Raw genomic sequence first — 26,066 nt, forward strand, 5'->3', positions numbered from 1 at the left:
TTTTTTTAATTTTATTCCATGATTATGATTAAGTAATTACAACATGTAATTTTTCTACTTTAAATATACGATGAAAAGATAAATTTACAAAACAGAAAATTTATCAAATGCTTAATCTATCAAGACTTAACTTGTCTGAAAATATTTCAACAAAATAAATTAATGCATTTTTAAAAAAACATATCTACAATAAAAAGAAAATTATCTATATACAAATTTTAATATACTTCCATACTGTTATTATATTTTGAAACATATGCCACTCCAATTAGCTGTAAGACATACTTACATCAACAAAAAAGTTTCAATTACAACATGAAATTGCAAAATATGTTCAAGAATATAAATATAAATTACATGAAATTTATGCAACATAGTTTGGGGTTACTAAATAATTTGACATGTTAAGATAACTGTTTAAAATTTAGAGTTTACGGTGAAATTTCAATTTCATAATAAAATGTAAATTATTAAATAGTGTTCTTCTCTGTCTCCAGTTATATGTTTATAATTTATAAGGTACAGTAGGAAATAAGTGATAGGCTACAATACATTTATTTACTTTTCTGTTTTAGTTAGAAATTTATATAAAGGTAGTATTAAAACATTTTTGAAGAGTAATCTATACATGTTATTTACAAATAAACTGTAAAACTGTAAATATTCAAAATCATGCCATACACAGCATATTTATAAAATGCTAGTATAAAAATAAATAAATTTCAAACTATATATATGTCAAATTTTAATACTTATTGTTTGAAACTGTTTAGTGACACTGATTTTATAAAAATCAAATACACATTTTTTTTCTTTAAATCAACAGTATAATTTTTAAAGTTCATATTAAGTATTTTAAATCCGGTATAACAACAGTATAAATTTAGATATTTTGCTTTTATTTCTATAACTTGAACTATTGTAACCCCATTCTATGAAAAGTGTATTATTGTATTTCAAAGTTAAATTTAACATAAAACTTAACAACATAAGTAAATATTTTTAACTAGTTGAAGGAAATACTAATTAAATAACCACAGCTATAAATTTTGCAAATTATGCTTTGAAAGCATATTCAGTTTTCAATGTTTAGAATCGGAATTTTAATAACTTTAAAAGAAAACCTATTTCAGCTGTGGACCATCCAAGGCCTATGGACATAAAGGAAGCCAAATCGCGAAAATCTGAAATAAAATATTTCAATAAAATACAAGTTAAAATTAAGGAATTGTAGTGTGGTGGTAGCTGATCAAAGCTGTATTTATAATGATCAAAAATGACCTATAAACTATTTTATAAATCAAACCTTTTTCATATAATTACGGATTTACACGAAAAAAAAATTACCATGGCAGAGAGTATAGGAGAACTTTTATGGACACCAACTCGGGTTATTTTTATACTATTTCTAGTAATTGCATCCTTTGATATTTGACACTGTGATTCATGTTTAATAATTTTAGCTATAAAATTTTATCATATACTCTGAGTCTGTATTTTATATGCAAAACTTCATTTTCATTAAATTACATTTTATTCCTATTTTATCATACCATTTATCCAATATCCTTTTTAAAGAAGTCTTAAAAGGTGAAGATACTGTAGTGCACTTTTATAATCAAGATGAATTTAAAATGCAATAGTTATATGTCTTAACATTTGCTTTTAACCTTACCAGACTGGCACAAAATTGCCATCAGCAATTTGTCAGTAAGAAAGTATATTTCTAAGAAAATATGCAGATTCATTTAACAGTTTGCAAACTGCATGGTATTATCATAAAACTTGCATTTCATGTCAAATACTGTCGATTTCTTAACTACAAAGTTCAGCTAATAATGTACTCAAATTTTCACTGAACATTTAGTTTAAAAGTTTCTCACTAAATCAGTTTTTACTCTTTTAATCATCCTAGCAAAAATTTTCTAATGAAAAAAAAAAAACTATTAAAACCACGCATATAAATTATAAAGAATTTTTACCTTCTTGACTGCATGCCTTTATGGCATCAAGTGATAGTATGTTCAGCTAGTAATCAGAAGATCTGAATTTGAATTCAGTGACAGCACCGATTTTTTTTATTTCGTACTTTTAAAAATCCTAACACACTCTACAAAATGAATAACTTTAGAAGCGTGATTGTACTATTTGGCACCTTTCAACTGACTTTCTGTGCCATTCATATAAATATTATTGCATGCATTGAAATATTTTAAACAGTACTTATTTGAATCACTTTTCTATTTTAAAATCTGAAACATGTATTACATTTACACAACATAGTTTTCATTCATATTACCCAAACAGTATATATTCATATTGAGAAGAAAAATGCAGATTAAACATCAAAATTTAATTCTAAGATGTCTTCATAAAAGTGGTGATAGATTTTATGGCACACAACCTGAAAGATTATATGTGCCAAACACATATTAGATATTTCCACACACAAGTCATAAAAATAGATGGAAAAGTATATAAGTTTAATTTTTTTCCAGCATGTTAGAACTAGGAAAATCCTATCTGATAAAAATAGATGGAAAAGTATATAAGTTTAATTTTCCACCAGTATGTTAGAACTAGGAAAATCCTATTTGATATCCCAAAACAAAGAAATAAAATAGAAAATTTGCTGGAATGTTGATATTAATGGTAATATATTATGAATTTTTTTTGGATATGTTTCCTTAATGCAATTTAGAATATATTCATGTATACTGAACTTAACAAAATGGCTTTAACATTTCAAATGGTATATATTTAATATAAAATATAAAGAAATTCAAATGAAAAAATACACATGTGTAAAACAGCAATTTGCAAAATAAGGTTTTTTAAAAGCTGCATTGCTAGTTATACAGAAATTTAGAATCGTTTTCTTATATAACATATATAAAATTTCTTCTTTTCTGCAAGATAAATACTTGCAGTTGTATCCAGACTTTGATAAGGTTCCCCTATACTGTATCAAATATAAAGAAAATAAGCAAATGTGTCCATTTAAATAAATAATGACCAAAACATTAGACATAGTCCAAAGAGCTACTGTACAGCTAATATGAATGACAGCTTGTTATACTCTTGGATGATAACTATCACATGACAAAAAGATTGCAAGCCATGCTGTTTTATATCAGTTAAAACTCCAATCTATATCCTGATTCTAGATTCAAGGATCTGGCAATTTGTTGAGCACACAGAATCTCTAATGCTGGTGAGATAACAGCTGAATGCAGATGATCAAGTTAGTACATTCTGTATGCAACATTTAAGGTTTTTTACAAATATAACATTCTATTTGAAAGCTATCTTTGCAGCAGTATTAAAGCCATTAACAACCTTGAATAACAAACTCCACAGGATGTTCTGAGGCCTCTGGCTTCTTTCTGTTAATACCATTTATATCTTCTCGTCAGCCAAAACATCTGAGCATCAGTATAGATCTGAGCATACAACAGAAATTCAATTTTGATGTTCTGAGTATCAGGCAATCATTACATGCAGTCAGAAATGATATGCGAGTAGAACTCTATAGTCTATGAATGCCATATTGCCTGCTCACAGATGCTCATTAGAGCTCTATCAATAAATATGGATTGAATTTGTACATTTACTACCCTTTAAGTGACCAGAAACGATATCAGTATTATATGAGCAGGTAACCATTTACTCACTGCACACTGGTAACAACGCCGATGCGTTATCCACAGTAAACCTTTGACATTATCAACCCGAGAATCTTAGGGCTGTAGACCACTGAGACAAAATAGTTTGTCTTGTACAGTAATCTATGTTGACATTTAAGGCTATATATTCACTCATTTCCACATACAATATATTTTAGGAAACAGCTTTTCATCTTTGTGCTTTATCATCACATCCATAATTGCTAGGGTTTAATGTCATATTTTTTATTATTTCCGATTCTAATGTTTCATTCATTCAATGAATAAACTTCAAGCCATGTTTTATGTTAAATAATAATACTGATAAAATATATTTATATTTACAAACCTAACAAAAGATAATCTACCACCTTACTACTATTCCTAATAAATATAACAACTGTTGTAAATGTTAAATTCTATGAACATATTAAAGAAAAATAACCTACTTATGGCAAAACAATTAGATGCTTATAATAAATGCAAATATGCAAAAATTCCTAAAGATTAACTATAAAAAAATATACTACTGAAATAGATTTAAAGGGAATACATTGAACAAAGCAATAATAAGTTTAATTTCATAAAGTAATTTTTTTTAAATATTTCAAGTAAACTATACTTATGTGTAATAAATAAAAACTTTGAATATAAAATAATGCAAGAGATGAAATTTCATAGTTTAAAAGTTAGAAAAAAGGCATAAGTAGTTTTATTATAAGCACTATATAAATTCTTTCATGTTAAGGTTTTTGGAATCTTTCTGGAACAAGGTACCCATTGACAATATTCAAAAGCTTTTGCCAAGGGCAAAATAATTTTCGTAAAAATATAAAAAAATCTAGCAATTACACGAAAAAGCAGTATATCGACACAATTTCAAATAAAAGAAATAGCAACTAAGAATGCAATAAATTAAAAAAACTTAAATTTAGTTAATTTCCTGATTTACAAGACACTGTAAAATTTAAATGCTTGTTGAAAATATACTCGATAGTTTCTCTATATTGTTCCTGTACTTATTGCACAATAAATTCAATGACACAAGAGTCAAATTTGAAACTTCATAAAGATAATGCTTTAACCTTTCACAAATTTTCTATCATTCTTCTAAACTGAATAATTATACTTTGAAACAATTAGTCCTTATTTCCCATATCGCTCAAAGACGCTTCTTTTCTTACAGTTTTCTTAATGACTAAGAAAATTTCAAATTTAATTATTAACTACTCTTATTAAATTTCAAAATATAATCGAAGTTAAATGTTAGGATGGAGTGGAAGACCTTATTTTTATGAAGGACCTATATTATGTCCACCCTCATTTTCTTAGTTACGAAATAAAACTAGAGAGGATTTAACGAGCAAAAATAACTTATCAGATGGCTGCAGAATTCAAAATATTAAATATTTATTCAAAAACCATTATGCATTTATTTCATCCAATACCAGAAGAAACAGAGGTTTAATTTATGACGATGTATGCTAGCTATACAAGTAAAAAGACATGTGAACAGCAGAAAATTCATAAATCGAACTTAAAAAGTTCGCATTCAAATTAACAGAAAACAAAAATCAAGAGTGAAATTATTTTAAATTCAAAGTGCAAAGAAAATTCTTGGAAGGTTTGTCATAATAATGCAAGACAGCAATAAATAAAGGGTAGCCACATTTGATATTTTATTGCCACGTCTGGCCAAATGGTCTTATTTGCAAATGGTCTGGGAATTGGTCCTTCTCATAAACTCTTTTATTAACGACCACACCTTCAACATCAGACTAGGAAATCACTACTCCACACACAGAAAAATAGCAGGAATTCCACAATGCTCAAATTTATTGCCTTTACTTAATACATGCAATGGATTTTTCTATGTTTGATGATAATAACTGTATTACCACCTGCTATACGAATGACACCACATTTCTCTCCTTATCACTAAATCCCAATCATTCTATCACTCACATCCAGGTCAGGATGCACGAGATCGAGCACTGGTGCAGAAAATGGAGAACTAGTATTAACACTTCAAAATCCCAATTACTGCTCATCGGTCGACATCGTAGGAAAAATGTAGATGTCGACTTGACATTATTTAACGAAAAGGTTCCATGGGTCACCAAAGCAACATATTTAGGTATTTAATACCACCTTCAAATGGAATCCGCACATCTCTGCTGCCTTTGGAAAAGCAACCCAAATGCCAAGGAAACTACATAACATCCTTCTTTTGACAACTACACTTGATCTTGCAAGGAAAAGGCGAATATACACCTCCATTCTTTGCCCAGTTCTCACTGATGCTTTCCCTGCCCGGTGCATTGATTCAAACACCAATTTCATCAAATTACAAACTTTCCAGAATAATTTCCTTAGAAAAGTTACGGGGAGCCGCATAGTTTATACGAAATTCTGACCTACATAAAGACTTAAAAATTGTGGATATTAAAACATTTAGCAGGTGACTCAATAACAACTTCTTTAATAAGGCAACCACTAATGACACAGTTAACTATGTTGATAACTTCAAATACGAGGTACTAGAAGTAGATTTTAACTTACGTCCTTACGCAACACATATTTTTACATATACTATTTAACTATTTTATCTCTCATTTTAAAAATTATCTCAATTTTCCCTTCCTTCCTATTTTCAAGCAGCATTAGCGGTAGTCAGTATTTGCGAGGATGACCACCCACATCACTGATGCCAGCCAATCATTATATCACACCTTTCTCTCCCGGATTCGTTGGTTCCCACCTTGCTGACTTCATCAGTTAAGTTCCATCTATTATAATTAATCACATAGTGCTTCCCTTCGCACAATATTTCTCAGGTCAGGCCTTGAAATTTTACTGTGCACAATCATTTCACATACCAGTGACCACATCTGAGGTTACCCATGTCAGGTTTCTCCTAATCGAGGTATCCGAGGTGCCTGTAATAGCGGGATAAAGTTCTTGCTGATACAGGCCTACCCAAGAGTACCAAATTATTTTATCGCCAGTTTTGTGGCTTTCAACTCACGGGATACCCTTGTAAGGTTTCCCTTATTTTGCATAACAAATTATTTTATGTTTGATAGTTTTCCCTCACTCCTCAATTTTCCCTCGCACTTTCTTGCTGGATGTACATTTAAAGTTAAGTGAAGTGAGTATTTAAACGGGTGACTCTCTGGGTTTATTCAGAGAGTGTTTTCGCTAGCCAAACGCACGTTTCGTTGCTATCTCGCTGTTATGCTAATATGCCCCTTGGCCATTTCAGATTATTGTCATGCTTGTTAGGTTTTGTTGAGTCAAACTAAGTTAGACTTAAGTTATTGTGTTAATCCAGCATTATTCTAATTAGACTTTGAATTGATTTATATTCTACGCTTTAAGTTTCACTGCAAATTGACGGTGATATTGTAAAGCACAAAGATTGTGCCTTTCTGTTATTTGTTGGAATCAAATTTTAAAAGGTTATTTTCACCCTTCTTCTGTACTAGTACTTCATTTATGGTTGTGTGAGAATTCACCAGGTGCATTGTAGGATCTAGTTTAGTTTATGTGGAATAGAAGAAAGATCGGTGAATCTTTACATTATGGTAACTTAACGATTTTTGGCGAACATTTGGCGCCCAACCCTGCTACAGCAACCTGCTAGTTTTGTTTCGATGCCATTTTGTTTTCACGAAGTAAAGGCATGTTTTTTTTTACTCAACATTTTTTCCAACAATCTGCTAGCCGAATTACGCTTATACTAGAACTTTTATGGAAAAAAAATGCTTAATCATGATGAAGATTAGGTGCGAAATTGGGAGAAAGTGCAGAATCGCAAACTGCTCGCCACGTTTTTAAGAATTACACATACACGGTATCCATGTACACGTCGACCTATTTTCACTTAAAAAAATCCCATAATTGCACAAAAATGGCATTGTGCACACTCTTGACTTTATCTATGTACACATCGACCTATTTTCACTTAAAAAGTCAAAGAAAATTGACAAAAATCCAATTCTTCTTAGTCTTGTAAAAAGCGCCAAACAAATAAGTAGGCAGTTCTGCACTTTAGCAGCGAAATTGTTTCTAAGCGCTTATTAGCTAAAATCACGATCGGAATTTTCTGGAAAATGTCACATTACATGTCTCATAATCTCTCATTTCTCGGAGACAAAATAATCTGTAATTCGTGAATAAGGAAGGGGAAGTTAATAAAATTATTCTTCTCAAGGCTAAAGGAAAATCTGAAATAAAAATTTAAGAACAAGAATTATAAATTCTACCACACAGTAAGAACCTAACAGCTATACTTAATAAAAATTTAACAAGGAATATATGAGAAAAAGATATTTTATACATTATAAAATAATGTCAAAAATTATTAAATTTAGTAAAGCTCTATTCTGAAGCATATTTATACCCTTGTAAGGATCTTAAGTTTTACTAACATTTATTTTATTTTAAATCTTTACTATCACTTCTTATTTTCTACTTCCGGCCAGAATTATAAGCGTGAAGGAGTTTATGCAAAATTGTCTGGCGAACGCCAAGTATTTAAGTGTGGCCTTTTTGCCAAGCAGAAGAGAGGAAGCCGTGAGTTCGAAGCAGGCCGCTTACCTTAGAAGTTACGCAGTTGCTACTGTGCCTTCCAGGCCAGAGGTTTTAATCCTCTTGATAAATTAAACGTATTGTAGTGTTCACAGTCTCTGTGCTACATACGCTTTCTGTTATTATAAGGCCAATCTTATTCTAAAGTTAAATTAGAGTTTAGTTTTATTTTGATATCTTTTAAGTTAGACCCCGAGTGGAGGGTCATTGTATTCCGAAGTACGGAAGTCATTGTATATAAAGAAAAAAATAAAGGGTTTTGTATACCCTTCGTCTGTATCCTGTCTACTTACTACAATTAGTGAACATAGCTTTAGTAAGCTCTCTGTTCTAGTCAGGTCATTGTATGTTTCCGAAGAAGGTTAGAAGAAACATTGAACCTGATAGTGGCGCCCGACGAAGAATAACCATGGCCGAGTTTCAAGAAGAACCTGTGCTGCCTGCAGAAACAGCTCAGAATCCAGAAATGCCAGCTGCCACCCTGGAAGGATTTGGGTATATTGTCCAGACCATGCGCGCTTCGATGAAACCAGAAGCAACGTTTAATGGAAACTCACAGGTAACCAGTTTTTTGGAAAAATTGGATGACCACTTCATGCTCTACCCCGTGCACGAGTTTCAAAAAGTTACCTTAGCTACCAGCGCTTTGAGGGGCCAAGCGCTTAACTGGTTCAAATGTATCGGCAGAAGTCTCTTGGGTCAAGCAGGAAGTCCCACCTATACCTACGAAAATTTCAAGACTGCCCTACTAAAAGCCTTCCCTGTTGTAAGGGATCGTGCGAAATTAGAAACAGAACTTTTCAGTATATATCAACAAAGAATGGAAAACATGTCGAGTTTTATTTTAAGAAAAATTCACGTTTTCAAGCTCTTGTATGGAAACCGTCCGGATCCTGAAATAATTCAAGTGATTTTGCCGAGGTTACTACCCCAAGTGCAAGACTTTATTGAATTGAGAAATCCGACTACACTGGAAAAATTATTTGAGCTAGCAATCCAGTTTGAAAGTACAAGAACGGCGGACGTCGAAAGAAGACGCCAATATCAACAGCGAAACCAATTTGGTACGCCAAGACTACAGCAAACTCAAGCACATGGCTACGGAGAAAAAGCGAATCAGTGGGCAAGGAAACCCGAGCATTCAAAAACAGCCGGCGAACGTCGACAGTTCAATAGCAACCCAGGAAAAAAGTCTCAAGGCCAGTGGAGAAAGAAGGAAAGCACCGAAAGGAAAAATAATTTAAACTAAAACGGATTTCTGCTGACGAGAGGGTGCGGAAATCCGAAGGCCACGAAAACCCCTCTTCCTACAAGTTAAATACAGTAATGGTGAAAAATTTAACTCTTCCGAAGATTGAAGTCTTGGTAAATAATATCCCGGCTACCGCACTCCTGGATACCGGCGCGCAGTGTTCCTGTGTGGCAGAAGTCTTTTTTAGAAAGTATTTTCGCAAATACCGCATATATAATGCGGATAATACAACAGTATTAGCGGCGCAAGGAGAACAATGTAAGTGCGTAGGTAAAGTACCTTTGTACATCCGTATCAAGGACGAACAAGTAAAGGTGATGTTTTTTATAGTAAAGAATTTGCAAGCACACTTAATACTAGGAATAGACTTTCTTTCAGACGCACAAGCTACACTGGATTTTAATGAAGCGTCTCTTAAGCTGACGATGAAACCAGTGCGTGTAGAAAAGGTTGAACCGCCAAGGTTAAATCTCGACCACCTGCCTAATGACGAGCAAGATAGAATCCGACAAGTGGTAAGTGAATTTGCTTCCTTATTTAGTGATATTCCAGGATTTACCCAGGTTACTAACCATAGTATTGACACCGGAGATGCATTGCCGGTTCGTCAAAAACCATACCGGTATGATAAGAATAAGGAAAAAATTATAGAATGGCATATTACCGATATGCTACGTAAAAAGATCGTAACGCCTATCTCAAGTAGTTATGCTAGTCCGGTGGTTTTATGTAAGAAAAATAATGATTATCCTTTGGAGCATCCAAAAAGGTGGAGATTCGCTATTGATTACCGTAAATTAAATTCCATAACGAAATATCCGGTATATCCGTTACCGATTATAGAAGAAATTTTAAGGAACATAAAATCAACCAAATTTATGACAACTTTAGACTTAACGAATGGTTATTTTCAAATAGGGATCAGGCCTGAGGACGTGCCTAAGACTGCTTTTATAACCAAGTCTGGCACTTATGCATTTTTGCGAATGCCGTTTGGCCTTTCAGGCGCCCCAGCAACATTTCAGCGATGCATGGACATTGTGTTAAGACCAGTTCTCGGAAAGTCCACATTTATCTATTTAGACGATATCATTATTACTAGTGATAATCTAGACCAACATGTACAGGATTTAAGACAGGTGTTTTCTTTATTAAATGAGGCCGGTCTAAAAGTTAATGTCGAAAAATGCAAATTTGCAGCCCCTGAAGTAAAATATTTAGGTTACAAAATATCGCAAAAAGGGATCGAGACAGATGAATCAAAAATAATCGCTGTACAAAAGTATCCGACTCCAAACACGGCAAAGAAGCTCTCTTCTTTTCTAGGACTTTGTTCATATTATAGGTCCTTTATAAAAGATTTTGCGGCTATCGCTGAGCCATTGTTAAAATTAAAAAGGAAAAAGGCAAGATTCTCGTGGACGGCCGAAGCCAATAGTGCTTTCGAAAAATTAAAACAAGCATTAACGCAAGCCCCTGTGTTGAAATTTCCTGAAAAGGATGAAAATTTAGAAATTTCAGCGGATGCTTCGGATTATGCGGTAGGAGCGGTACTTTCGCAAAATCAGCAGCCAGTGGCATTTTTTAGCCGAACTTTAAATCAAACACAAAGAAACTATTCCGCGACTGAGAGAGAGGCACTTGCAGTTCTGTTAGCAGTGCAAAAGTTCCGAGTCTATTTTGGAAAGGCGCCGATAACAGTATATTCTGATCATGCGGCGGTAACTAGATTGTACTCTGGAAAAAATTTATCCCCAAGGTTAATAAGATGGGCACTCAAGCTGCAAGAATATAATCTGGTAATCAAGCATACCCCCGGAAAGGAAAATATCGTAGCAGATGCCCTGTCACGAATTAAATTAGACGAACAGGGTAATACCGTAAAAGTTGCAATGCTGACAGCGTGTACAATAAATTCCCGAGAAACTGTAATAACCGAACTGGGTAAGGATCCTGAGTTTGGAAGTATTTATGAGTATTTGAAGGATCCTGAAAATTTTAGCCACCAAGATATTGTGGCGATAAGAAATAGGGCGGCCCATTACGAACTAATAGATGGTCTATTATTTTATACAAAAACTACGAATTCCAACAACGAATTTCGACCTGTTATCCCAGCTAGTCTTAGATTAAATATCCTGCAAGAGCTCCATGACAGCCCTTTAGCTTCTCATGCTGGTATTCGAAAAACTACTCAACGCGTACGCGAGGCAGTCTACTTTCCTGAACTGCAAAAGTTAACAAGGGCGTATGTCCAGTCCTGCCCAACATGTCAAGCCGTTAATTATATTAATTTCCGCCCGGCCGGGTTTCTAAATAGTATTAAATCCGAATTTCCAAATGAAATAATCGGCATCGATTTATTGGGCCCTTTCCCAAAAAGTCAGTTAAACAAAAGTCGCTATCTCCTTGTTATAGTTGATCATTTTAGTAAATGGACCGAAATTGTTCCCTTAAAACGAGCCTCCGCGAAATTAGTTACCGATTCTATTTTAAATAAATATATTTTAAAATACGGGGCGCCCCTAAAAGTTATATCGGATAATGGTCCTCAATTTGTAAGTAATATATTTGAAGACATGTGCCAAAAATTGGGCATACATTTAAAAATGGTCCCGTATCGGCCGCAATCAAATATAGCGGAACGGGTCAACAGAAATATAGTGAAAATTATCCGTAGTTATGTTAAAAATTTTCATAAAAGCTGGGATAACTATGTCAATGAATTTGCTTTCGCCCTTAGGACCGCAAAACATGATACAACGGGCAAAACTCCTGCTGAGTTATTTCTAGGCAGAAAGGTTATAACACCGTTAGATAAACTATTTTATGTGCCACTAAGAGCCCCAGAATTTAAAATGGGTGATATAGAAAAACTAATAAAAGAAGCAAAAAAGAATACGGAAGTAGCACAAAGAAAACAAAAATTGTATTATGACTTGAAACGACGGGGAGTAACTTATAAAGTAGGGGATGAAGTACTAAAAATTAAGCATTCACTTTCTTCAGCACCAGAAGATAAAACTGCCAAATTTTTTCCACGCTTTGAAGGACCATATGTTATAGAAAAAATAACTCACGCTGTTGTAGTGTTAAAGGCAAGAAATGGTGAAACCTGTTCCGCAAACATTGACCAGATAAAACCATTCTATGACCGTAATAAAATGCAAATCTTTTCAGATCTTTTGCAGGATCCGGTACGGCAGACACCGCAGGTACAAGTTCCAGAGGTGGGAAAACGACAAGTACAAGGGCAAGCCAATGAGAGACAGAAGCAAGTGAAAAGAAAATTGCCCCGCGGAAAAATTGAAGGTACAAAGAAAAAGAAGCCGTTCCACCGTCCAAAAAACAGAGTTCACAAACACCCCCAGAATGAAGAAGGGAGAAAGGACGGCAACTATAACCCGGCTGTGAAACGGAAGATTGACTCATCCGACAGAACTCTCCGCAGCAAAAGTCGCCGAACTGCGGAAGGGCCATCAGCGGCGGAGGAAAAAGTACAAGAAAAATTTGAACGGCCAACAACGAGGTCCAAGCAGGATCACGACAGAAGTTTCCCGGTTCCACCAAGACCAGCTGCCTTCAAACGGCCAAGACCACAAGCAGAGCACAAAAGGAAGATGTTCAAGGGTGGCCGTAGTGGTGAAAAACGGAAGCTTCCAGAGGAAAGCACTGAAGGGCGAGCCCGTACAAGAAGGAGGATCAACCAAGCTACGGTCTGCAGCACCTTTAAAGACTGGGCCCAGAAAAGGATGTCTGAATATTACAAAGATAAGTAAAATTTTATGTTACTTTACAAACTTAAGTTAATCTTTCATTCTTACTGCAAGTGGCAGATTTCAAGAAGTTTTACCTCATGCGAGGTCTACCTTTATCGCCAAAAGGGCGAGAAATGAGTTGTGACCGATTTTCTTATTATGTTTTTCAATTACTCGCGCGTAAAACTAAAGTTGATGTATAATAGCGTTGTATAAAGACTTAAATATTGTAAAAAGTTATTGTATAAATTTTATTTAAAACATTCTAACAAGAAAGAAGTTTTAGTCTGAAAGACTTTTTGAAATGTAGTATTATTTCAATGTAGAAAGAATTGGCACTTGCTTTGAAAAGAATAGAAGTTAACAATGTACTACTAATGTATGTTTTCAAATGTGTAAAATTAACGGCATCTTGATATGTTCTTGTATACATGTGAACTGTTATTTTGAATGTTTAGAAATAACGTGATATGGTAAAAGTGAAAGTAATGTTAAAAAATTTGTTATTCGTGTGACTGTAAAGATTAAATCATGGTGAATATGTGTTAAAGGTTGAATGATGTAGTTAGGCTCTCTGACGCTACACTTTAGAGTTAGCCACTTTCAGAATAGTACCTCAGGGTCTAGAGTTGAAATTAGGGTGTGTTAAGAGGTCTCGTATGTTGAATTTTAACACGTTAGTGTTTTGATTGTAGGAGGAAGTGTTGAACACATAGACAGAAACACATTCGTGTTTGGTGTTTTTACAACACATGTCAAGAGAGCACGGGGAGAGATAATTAAAATAGTCATGAATGACATAAGAATGTTAAGAAAAGTATATTCTATATGTTATTTGCAATGTCATTCTGTAACATTTCATTAAACTAGTTTTCCTTCCAGATCTCTGGAAGGAACCAGAATTGAATAAAGCTCCTGTTTTGATGCAGTACAGATGAAAAAGAAAAAAGATTGTTGTATATTCCGGGAGCTGCTATTGTAACAAATTTCTTTCTTTTAAAATTTTCTAGTTTCTAGCTAAGTTATGATTGTAAAAGTTTGGCCTCGCGTTAGTTTCTAGAGCTAAAAGTTTTCAACAAGGTCGTTTTAGAGCTCAGTTTCAAACTAATTAACTCTGGCGGGAAGTATGTAAGGATCTTAAGTTTTACTAACGTTTATTTTATTTTAAATCTTTACTATCACTTCTTATTTTCTACTTCCGGCCAGAATTATAAGCGTGAAGGAGTTTATGCAAAATTGTCTGGCGAACGCCAAGTATTTAAGTGTGGCCTTTTTGCCAAGCAGAAGAGAGGAAGCCGTGAGTTCGAAGCAGGCCGCTTACCTTAGAAGTTACGCAGTTGCTACTTTGCCTTCCAGGCCAGAGGTTTTAATCCTCTTGATAAATTAAACGTATTGTAGTGTTCACAGTCTCTGTGCTACATACGCTTTCTGTTATTATAAGGCCAATCTTATTCTAAAGTTAAATTAGAGTTTAGTTTTATTTTGATATCTTTTAAGTTAGACCCCGAGTGGAGGGTCATTGTATTCCGAAGTACGGAAGTCATTGTATATAAAGGAAAAAATAAAGGGTTTTGTATACCCTTCGTCTGTATCCTGTCTACTTACTACAATTAGTGAACATAGCTTTAGTAAGCTCTCTGTTCTAGTCAGGTCATTGTATGTTTCCGAAGAAGGTTAGAAGAAACATTGAACCTGATACCCTTACTACTAAAACAATTAGTAAAAATTCTAAATTTTGACCACCTACAAGATCCTTGTCAGAAAGCCCAAAAATTTCAGCCACAACAGTAATTTAAAATAAGTATGGTTCCAATTCAAATATCATACCTTTTTATGTAATAATTGGAACTTATTGCAAAAGATTAGAAGGATACCACTTACAACGTGATTATTAAAAATTTGGGGCAAAATATAAATAAGTAAACTGCTAAAATGCTTTCAAATTTTATTTAATTAAATTATTAAATTTAAAAGTAAATAGATAATTAAAAAAGCAGACAAAGTAGTGTACTAACTATGAAAAAACATAAATGAATATGCAAATGATTTAAACACTAGAAGGAAAAAAAAAAAAAAAACAATTCCAATAACAGTTTTTTTTACCAGTACTTAAATGATGAAGCTCAAAATTATATATATATATTACTTCCATTTAAAAAATAATACAATTTACACTTACCTTACCTCGTGCAAAATGAACTCAAACTTGAACTCTAACTGTTGTAGGTGTTGTTTCTAAATCGTTATCTACTACTGAATCACTTTCTTCATTACTCATCTGGAATGGAAGTATATAACTATTTTCCAATCCATGGCCATTTACTTCTACTCTGTCTTCATAAACAGAGACTGTAGAAAATGCTGAAGTCTCAGGAGGAGTCTCGACAATGCCAGTGAATACAATATAACTGATGCCATGACTATCTCTTGCATAGCCAGTCACATGACTATGCCCACTGAAATATGCAACCACACATTTATACCGATGGAAAATATTCATAACCTCATCATAGTTCCATAACAAGCAGCTCCAATCTGTGCTGTCAGGACATAAACTTACATGACCTGCAAAATATGAATTATAATCAGACTCATTTATAAAAATATTTAATGAAAACAATTAATAGTAAACTTTTGCTGTAACAATTAGAAAGAACTTTGCAAACTAAAATTTCAGGACCATAATAATTAAGAACTGCATAGAAAATTTCTAGACTTTTCTATAAATCAAATTTTGTCTAATATCTAAATGATGATAAATTCCTTTAGTTCTATTTCCAGTTTCTCAAATCTTCCATTTCTTTAGACTTTAGAATATCATTTATATAAAATACTTTTTTCTAGGAAAAAAGTAATTTATATAAATGATATTCTTGCTATACACTTTAAATATTTTCACATAAAGGACTTTTCAGCTCTTCAATTATATCTGCAGATCTGAATGTGAATCTTGTGCAATATCAAGTAAAGAAGTTAGAGTCAATTAAAAACAAATTAAAATGTTGCTTGAACTAATATGGAAATTCTCCCAGTAATATATACCAAAATGCTATTAAAAATATTAAAATCACATAAATATCAATAAAATTCTTTTATGTATATGCTAACAAAAAGCATATGAAATTGTTTATTTATTTTTACCAAACACGATGACTTTTTGTCCAAGTTCATCCGATTCCTTCAACTCTCTGTCAAGCCACTCCATCTGTTCTGCACCAACTGCGCCGTTCATTTGTTGAAAACGGACATCTAAGCCTTCCAATGTGCCATTACAATCCCAGTCATCAAAAACGTTATGCCCATGCATGGTGGTGAGTATTGCTGAAGCTTCTTTATAACTTGGATGATGTGTATCGTAACCTAGAACACTTATATCAAAACAATCCAGAGAAATACATTTTAAAGACTTCACAGGACAAAATTTATAATATAAAATAGGAGCAACTAATTCTAAATTTTCTTTCTGTGGTTTGTAAGGGCAAAATACTTCAGGTGGTATATTAATTTTCATGACTGATTCATAAAATAGTTGTGCAAGCTCATTCCTGTTGAAATTGTAGAGTTCATGATTACCAACTGTATGGAATGTTGGAATAGAACTATGCCTTTCAAAATGTTCCAGAGTATTTTGAAGAGCAGTATACGATCCTCCAAGGGAATGATTCAGTCCATCAATAATGTCTCCTAATTGCAATACGAACTTTACTTTCAAATGAGAGTTATTCCAATGTTTAAATGCTTGATCAACTTGACTCAGAGATCCTCTGTAGAAACGGACTTTAGAGGGATCATATGCTGCAGGTCGATCATCACAATCAGCATACTGAACATCCGTCAAGACACCAAAAGTCACAAGAGGTTCTTTAATTTTATCCATTCTGAACCTGAAACAAAATTTAGGCTCACATTCAACACTGCTGTTAGAAAGTATGAGAGGGGGAGGGGGAAAAAAGAGAATACAAAATGTAATTTACAAGTTTAAAGTTTCTCATTAAACTGTTAACAGAGAAATTGTGTATTCAACTAATCAACTCTATGGTTAAAGAAACAGAGAAATATTAGGTCGATCAGAAAGTAATGTCATTTTTATACAGTGTAATTTGAAGAGTATTATATGAAGTATTCCTTCCCATACTCAGAAAAACATTTAGTTCTGTTGTAAAATTTCCCATCATTTTCATTATAAATACCCTAAACCAGATGAGTAATGAAAAATTGACAGCAAATCATTTGACACTGAAATCTTTACAAATTTCCTAAAGGTAACAGTGCTACAATGTTTAGCAGAAACATTTGTACTGCATATACAAATATATCAGATGTTTGCAAATGTCAGCCCTTTTTTATTAAATTCTGGTCAGGAAATTTCACTCTAATGGATGTTCCTCATTTGGAGAGACGAGCAAGGCTGGCCAATGGTCAGTTGCAGGCAACTACTGGATATGATTTACCGATTTATGAACAAAGTGCAATTACAGACTATTATGTAAGAGTGCCTTAAGCAAATTAGAAAGGTCTACAGACTCTTCAAGTTTGTTTTATCTGAATCAGCTTAAGATGAATTTTGAGAAGAGTTTAACTGTAACATGAATTCTCAAATGACAAAATTGCCAAGTGCCCGTTTTTCTCAGAAGGTACAAGAAAAATAATTTTTTCATAAAATTGTCACCGACAATAAGATGTAAGTTCTGTATGCAAACACCAAATGCAAAAATTAGTGGCTTACAACAAGTTGATGCTAATTAGAATACCTGAACAAATATTCCCCCCCCCTTCAAAAGGGTTTTGTTTTATATTTGATTGAATACTGCAGGTAGTGCTCACTTCGAGGTATTTACATCTGGCAGTCTCTCATTACAGATTTACTGTCAAGAAATATCTTCTGAATTATGTTCTTTGTATTAAGCATTCCAGTCTGCTCAACAGAAGATGTTTTCTTGCTCCAATACAACGAAAAACCACATAAGATGCAAATGACCAGGGAAAAGATTCCAGTCTGCTCAACAGAAGATGTTTTCTTGCTCCAATACAACAAAAAACCACATAAGATGCAAATGACCCGGCAAAGGATTTAAGAAATTTTCCTTTACAAAATGAGGATTATATTTAGATAACTCTTCTTTACAAAATAACAACTTTCTAAAAAAACAGTTCAGAACTTTTAACCAAGCATTGTTCTAATAGATTATCATTTGCTCAGATTCCAAAATACCAGACAGTCAAAATTGGTCCAACAATTTTCTCTGCATCCAAGTCCCCTACCTTTTATTTTTATAAACAGGATACTGAGCATTTGGATCCAAGATGGCAAAACTGTTACAGATAATAATAGTGATTATATAATTGATTCGGATCAAATATTTTGTTAACATTTTACGACATTCCCAAATGACATTTCTTTCTGGACAGCCTATTAAAAGCATGTAACAATAAAAAATATAATATTTTAAAGTCATAAAATTTTAAATTTCCTTAAAATCTTTACTTCCCTGAAACAAAAAATACTTAATTACATTAAATGTTTATTTATCCTATGAAAATATAGATATTTAATAACCAAAACAGATAATATTATCTAGTCTTTTGGGTACTTCTTTGTTATAGCGGTTCCCAAACACATTTTGCGATTTTAGATTTGTCCCAAGATATCAGCTATAATTTCCCAAAGATCGTGAAGCAATAATATAAAAATAAACAGAATATATAACAACAATAATACTCGTATATCATTTCCCAAGAATATTTTTGATAATCCTTATTATTATTTTATCACATTCCAGTCAATTGCAGCCCTTTCACACATATTAAGCTGCTTCTTAACACCATCTCATGGACGTCAGCTCCTCTACCCAAGAACACATATATCTAATAGCAGTGACAAATCATAGTCTGGAATTGCTGAACAAATTTCCAACATGAATGCCCTTCTTTTTTCGATTTTTAACACTGCACTTCCAAATGATTCCATCATTAACATAAAGTTTCATGTTGTGGCCATTTTGAAATACTTGTTAGTCTATTTTGAAATTCTTGTTCGTCCAGTAAAAGACTTCTTGAAAAAAAGATATGGCATCCACCTCACTACTTGGTAAATTAAAGATTGTTAACATTATATTCACACACGCACACATACAAAAAAAGCAATGAATATATGTTTAAATAAGCAATGCGAATTTAAGAAACCTCATAAAAAATTAATACTACTATATGAACATGCACCAAGAGCAAAAATGCAACAATGTGCTAATATACGATTGCATAGCAAAGTATAAGAACACACAGCCAGTACTAATACACGATCACATGGCGAGGCATAAGAATACACAGCCAGATTTTACTGAGATATCTCGACTGACTGTCGATTCAGTCTCGGGGACTGCTATCACAAAGAAGTACCATCTTTTGTTATAATACAGATATTCCCCATTTTATGAATTTTTACTCTAATGCTTTGCTTACCTACATTAATATTTTTTCTCTAATAAACAACACAATATAGAATAACTAACACTTTGGTTAACATATGAAATCTTAAGAAAATTTTACACTCTTACAGATAAAAAAGTGAAAAATATGTAATATATACTGACTGCTAAAACATACAACATCAAAAGCACAGAAGTATACTGGCCTGGGCAGTTTTGCATCATATGATAGGAAAAGTATGTTGTTCTATCAAATATTCAAGCATACTTTAAAATTCAGCTTTTCAACATCAGCCAAAAAACATGCTACAGTTTAATATTAGTGCAAATATGCTAGAAACTGCCGAAGTAATGATCTGACAGATAAGAAAGTGATATTAATAAATTATTGCCTCATGCCTAAATCCTACTTTCTGTATCTCCGTCTGTTAATCTCTCAGCTGAGCTTGCTACATCATCTTCACTGCTAATATTTCTTAAAATTTAAGGTGCTTGCTGTTTCCCAATATCATATCTTAATATGAAATTATAGTATACACATATCTACATGTGTTACTTCTATTTAAATGACTAGTGTATATATCAGGTATTTTCTTTTACTACTACTATAGATTTACATTTGTTATCCGGCATTATTTGATAATTTTTTGAAGAATTCAAAGCACTGAAAACTCTTTGCCAAATAATTTAATGGCTACTGCTTCTTTATATTGTGCTTTAGGTCATTATGACTCGTAAAAGTTTTCGTAGAAATGTTCTACTTTCATAATATAAAAGAAAATTGCATTTAAAATCTCAGAGCAAAGCAAATAACTAAATTCTTAATAGGCATTGTTACTCGTTTGACTTGGAAAAGAACTGCAAATCCTCTTCAATTGAAAGCTTTATAAGAACACTTGAAAAATATGCTAGAAATGTCAGCAATTTATCCCTAAAATAGCCATTTCAAATCTATTGTACTGAATTTAAAATAAAGTTATTTGTTCAATGTTTCAGCACTGATTTCAAATATAACGTAATCCCAAATTTGAAATTATTTATACAATTGATTAGTGCTTCTTTCAAGAAATGTTAGATACATTAGAAATCATTCAAATGATGTGTGTGTGATTATGGCAAAGCCTCGAAGGCTATCTGCCTAAGGGGAGGGATGCCTTCGTGGAGGACTTTCTAAGGGAAACTGGCTCGTATACACGTCACACATGGGGAAAACCACGAAAATGCCCATGCAGCCAGCCCGTTTGCGGGATTCGAACCTCGGACCGAACTACCAGTGTTCAGCGACTTTACCGCTCGGCCGCTGGTGGACCCATTCAAATGATGAAATACATTGAAAAGCTGTTAGAATGTTACAATTTGGAGGAAAAAGGCTCATACTGTGAAAGCCTTCATGATCATGGCATCACGATTGTTGAATCATTACCAACATAATCAGACCATCTCTAAAAGACCCAAATCTAGATATCATAGGATTACTTCATAGCGAGATGATTACTTTCTGTGCAAAAGTGCAAGACACTGTAAAACTCTTAAAAGCAAATCAAGTAACGTCAGACCTCTTTGTTAGCCCAGGAAGGATAATCTTAAAAAACTGTTTTACATAGGCATCATGAAGTCTACTAGGAATTTATGTGGATGTCTTTGTGATAATCCTCGCAAGAATTGACTTCACTGATTGTAATGTTTCTCCTGAAGGTTTAGTAATAACAGTCTGGCACCAAGGCAAAACTCTACAGAAGGTGTTTATATATTTTTGAAATGATTTTGCGGCAGTTTAATGTTAAAAACGTAAAGAGAAAATGAAAATGTGTGATCCAATTGCCCCCTTTTTGTCTGGACTGTAAGTCTGCATCATATTTTCATGATAAAGGAGCCCTTAATATTATTTCCAGGGGTATTGATTTCTATTCATCTTCTACTAATTTCTAAAGAACATCAGTTGTGGACTTAGAAACAGAAGTTGTGGACTCAGAACATCAGTTTTGCACTTAGAAACAGCTTTTTTCAGGAGACAAAAGGCACAACACGAAAGGCAATAAAAGAAATTCCAGGACTTTGCAGAAGTACACGGAGAAGGTATATATACAATACCTGTATCAATCTCCATTTTTTCAAGAAGTGCAGGGTTACTTTTTGAAGTACAACAAGTCATTGGAATAAAGAAATAGAATTTTTTCTGTAAATATCAGGCATAAAACATTCTTTTGAAGCTTTCTCAAGTAGATTTTAACAATTTTTCCTACTCTTATTTTAAATTTCCTACTATACAAGAATACTGAGACAATAATAAACTCCTGGCTGATCTTTGGAATATGGTAACAGGTAGTTTGGCAACATTTTGGAGGCGATAAAGGTTACTACCTAGGACTTTGGGAATAATGTGAGAAGTACTCAGTTCCGATTACGCATTATCTTGTGCGAGGGAAATGAGAGATCATGAGATATCTCATGTGACATTAATGGACGAATCACTGTTCTTTAATCGGAAAAGGGGGTAAATTTGTAAAAATATCTGCTGTACAGCATTAGTTTCATTCTATGTTCTGTGAAACAGCGTTGTTTAATATTTGGATCCCATGGTCGTATATAAAGTAAATCCGAAATTTTTATTGCGTTTATGTGCAATTGAAAAGAATTGCTTAATTGCGGATAAGTATTAATGTCGAACATGTGGGTATGAAATGAGATTGTGTGAAAGGAAGGATATTACAGATAAGTTTGAATGGCGGTGCAAGAAATCTGGTGAAAATGGACATTTTGTGATCCGCCATACACTCATTCTGTAGAAGATTAGGTAAGTTAGTATTTTTAATTATTTGAGGATATTATTTTTATGCATTGTTCTAAATGTAAGGAGTAAATAAATTAATATGGTATTATTGGAAAATTGTTATTAGCAATGATTTAGTTTAAAGTAATTAGGATTGTAAGCTAATTTTTATTAATTTAATGTATGTGCTTATTTATATTTTAAGTAGTGTTTTTTAATTTAATTATATTTTAATTAAATGATAGTTATTTTGTGAATTATATGTTTGTAGCAATTTGGTATACGTTTGAGTGGATGTAAACGTGCATGGAAATAATTTAAATATTTGACAGTAAGTATTTGTAACCATTTTTAATGTTTTGCTATGAATTTGTTGGTGACGTTTGTAATAGATAATTTAGAGGTAAAAGTTTTTGGATATTTTATTTATATTATACGTGGAAATGTTCATCCTTGGATAGGGTATATACTTTTTCCGCGATCAGGTAATTTCATATATGTGCTTTTTACCGAGTTTAAAGATTCACAAAATTTTCCTGCATTTTCGTGCAAATTTTTTTAATTTATGAGAAAATAGCAGTTTAGATGGATAAAGTCAAGAGTGTGCACAATGCCATTTTTGTGTAATTCTGGGATTTTTTTTTAAGTAAAAATAAGTCTACGTGTACATGGTTACTGTGTATGTGCGATTTTGAAAAATGCGGCAAGGAGTTTGCGATTCTGCACTTTTTCCCAATTCTGCAGTTAATATTTGTCATGATTAAGCAGTTTTGTTCCATAAAATTTCTAGCATAAGTGTAATTCGCTAGCAGATTGTTGGAAAAAGTGTTGAGTAAATAAAAAGAAAAGAAATATGTCTTTACTTCGTGAAGACAAAATGACGGCGAAAAAAAAAATATATAGGGTTGCTGTAGCAGAGTTGGTCACCAAATTTTTGCCAAGTTACCATAATCCAACGATCAACCTAAACTCCTTTCTAAAACTTTTTTTTTTTTTTTTTTTTTTTTTTTTCCAGCAATGGAGTCAGATTTGTACATTTTTTTCCTTTCCATTTTTGATAAAAAAATAGACTTTGTTACATTCATTTAGGTCAATCCATGCTTCATTAAGGGTCACAATGTCTTTCTATTTATCTCCTTCTTGATAGTTTTCATATAGGGTTCTAAAAATTGTTCTACGTTGAGCCACATGCCCCGGCAAAGGCTGGTGAACACTTTTTTTAAGTTGTAAACCTGGTTTTATTGTTGCTACAGATATATTTAAAGACTTTGCAACTGATTTCTGCATTGGCAGATTTTTATCTTGTTACCAGCAAATTTAAGTTTCAGCTCCTAAGAATAGAAACAGTACGTTTGAATATTCATTTGAAGGTCTACTTTCCATTTAGAAGTAATGATTTACTTTCCTCTTCTCAAAGAATAATATTGCTTCATTTTTTTTTTAATCCAATGGTGAACACTCGCCTATTAAACAGTAGCCACACCTGAGGCCAGAAATGGTGGCATCTAATAGGCGGCCACTATTGCCTCCTATGAAGGAACGGGCAGTTACAACCATGCTTTCTCCGGGATTCGAACCCTGGCCCTCCAGTACCACAATAGGCTCCCTTAACACACTACAGTAAGCTCCCTGCCACCCTGCTAAAAATAACCTTGTGGACATTATCTACTTTAATAGAACACAGGACTCGGGATTTGCAAACGGTGTTTTCACTGATGGCTCTAAAACTCCAGGAAGCACGGGAACCGGATTCTGTATTTTTTCTGGAGGAGCTTTAACATACGAGTGGAAAAGAAAGCTCGCTTCTGAAAACTCTGTCTTTCAGGCAGAGTTCATAGCAATCAAAGCAGCTCTTCTCCACCTGAAGAATAATCCCACAGTGCCCAATATCATCTACACAGACTCAGCCTCAAGCCTCGCTGCAATAGCTGGAATTCGTTCTCGCAGTCCTATCGTCAGCAGCATTAGAGACATTCTAACACACATGCCTGCTTCGCAAAGACCCTCACTCATCTGGGTGCCTGCTCATATGGGAATAGAAGGAAATGAGAGAGCAGATGTTGTCGCAAAGGAAGCAGCGGATTCATCCACTTTTGCGAGAAGTCCCGACCCTTAGGCCAATCTCGGACCTAAAGAGTCGGACATTCCATCAGCTTCTAAGAATATGGCAAGAATGTTGGGATCAAGCAGTTCAGGGAGACGTGTTTACAATCTCATTCCCAAGGTCAAGACAACAATCCAAACTAATAGCAATTACATGACATATTTCCACACTGGTCATGGGCCCTTTCCTTCATACCTCTGCCGCTTTGGCTTGAGAGAGAATGGTAAATGTGAATGTGGGAAGGAGGGTCATCCAGATCATTTCGTGTTCTCCTGCCCACACACAGCACTGAACAGCCTCAAGCAACCAGGAGCCAGATTCTGGCCAAATTGGTTCCAGAATCTACAAAGTAACAGAGTTGCCCAGCGGAAACTGAAAACAATAATTGACTACTGTACTAGCAATTACTCTTCTGACACTGGAAGATACTAGTCATAAAAGTCTATATAAGCTAGTTTAACATGTCAGCAACAGAATATGTGATATTTATGTTCATTATGTAATTTTGTATTTATGCTGTGCCAGGTTCTCATTTATATATCATTATGCAAGTATTTTATAATACATTATTAAGCAGAATTCAATTTATTTTAAAGGCGATTAGCCAGGATTAGTTATTATATTTATTTAATAAATATTACGTAATTACATAGTTATTCTTATTAAAATATTTGCCCGTTTTAAAGAAAAATATTTATCATATCTATAAATGTGATTAAGGACGTTACTTCACACAAAATTTTTTTAATTTATAGCAAAATAATTGCAGTTTACACGTCAAATTATTTTGCTACGAAATTAACTTTAGATCGAAAGTCAAATAAGAAACTTGGTTATATACTAAATTATTGGTTAACAATGCAGTCCTTCATTTTTAACAACACGTCATTGAATATTTTATTGCTTTAGTTCAGACAGAAAGAACTACGTAAAGAGACTGAAAATAGTAATTTTAATTCAAATTATTCCATATATAAGCACATTTGGCATTTAACGATTTAAATATAACACTGCTACTTAACAACCGTAATTCAATTAGCAAACGCCCACAAAAAAAAAAAAAAAAAAAAAAAATCAATTACCAAGTACAATTTACTACCTTTACTTCAGTAAATATGATAAAATATAAATCTTCGATATCACAGAAACAAGAAGTAGAACCAAGCAGAAAAGCTATATTAGATAAGAAACTACCGATAATACAAAACAGGATTATTCCCGTGATAGCAGCTGTCATTGAACTACTAACGTGACTTACCGGCGAACGAGTTTTGATAACTGGAACAGCTCTATAGATCTTGAAAAAATATTCTTCTAACAACTAGTATTGCAGTTGCTTAGGATAGGCTTCTACAACAATTACTTCATTCTTGAATCCTGACCGTGATTAATACAGAAGTAGGTTGGTTAAATACTAGGTTCGAACAGCATAAAAATCTCAAACGAGGTGAGTTTGCGCAAGTTCTATCCGCTTTATTTTATGGATCAACTGCATGCAG

At 33.3% G+C, this 26,066-nt stretch overlaps 1 protein-coding gene across 3 annotated transcripts; it reads right to left on the bottom strand.

Annotated features, from left to right (window-relative positions):
* LOC118188538 (manganese-dependent ADP-ribose/CDP-alcohol diphosphatase-like) lies at positions 1-26,066 on the bottom strand. Of its 3 annotated transcripts, none has more exons than XM_085819323.1 (4): positions 25,826-26,066; positions 16,410-17,152; positions 15,453-15,833; positions 1-1,184 (listed from the first exon to the last, which is right to left on the bottom strand). In XM_085819323.1, the coding sequence occupies exons 2-3, from the start codon at positions 17,143-17,145 to the stop codon at positions 15,469-15,471; spliced, it is 1,101 nt and encodes a 366-aa protein (XP_085675449.1). In that variant the 5' UTR covers positions 17,146-17,152; positions 25,826-26,066; the 3' UTR covers positions 1-1,184; positions 15,453-15,468. The 3 variants fall into 3 exon arrangements, with proteins under 3 accessions (XP_085675449.1, XP_035214887.1, XP_035214888.1); XM_035358996.2 differs by having other exon boundaries at positions 15,448-15,833; positions 25,826-26,065; XM_035358997.2 differs by lacking the exon at positions 25,826-26,066 and adding an exon at positions 25,667-25,796 and having other exon boundaries at positions 15,448-15,833.

The sequence above is a fragment of the Stegodyphus dumicola genome, chromosome 6, assembly GCF_044657685.1.
Source record: "Stegodyphus dumicola isolate Sdum_Otavi_A_Nest chromosome 6, ASM4465768v1".
In the NCBI taxonomy this organism is placed as follows: Eukaryota; Metazoa; Arthropoda; class Arachnida; order Araneae; family Eresidae; genus Stegodyphus; species Stegodyphus dumicola.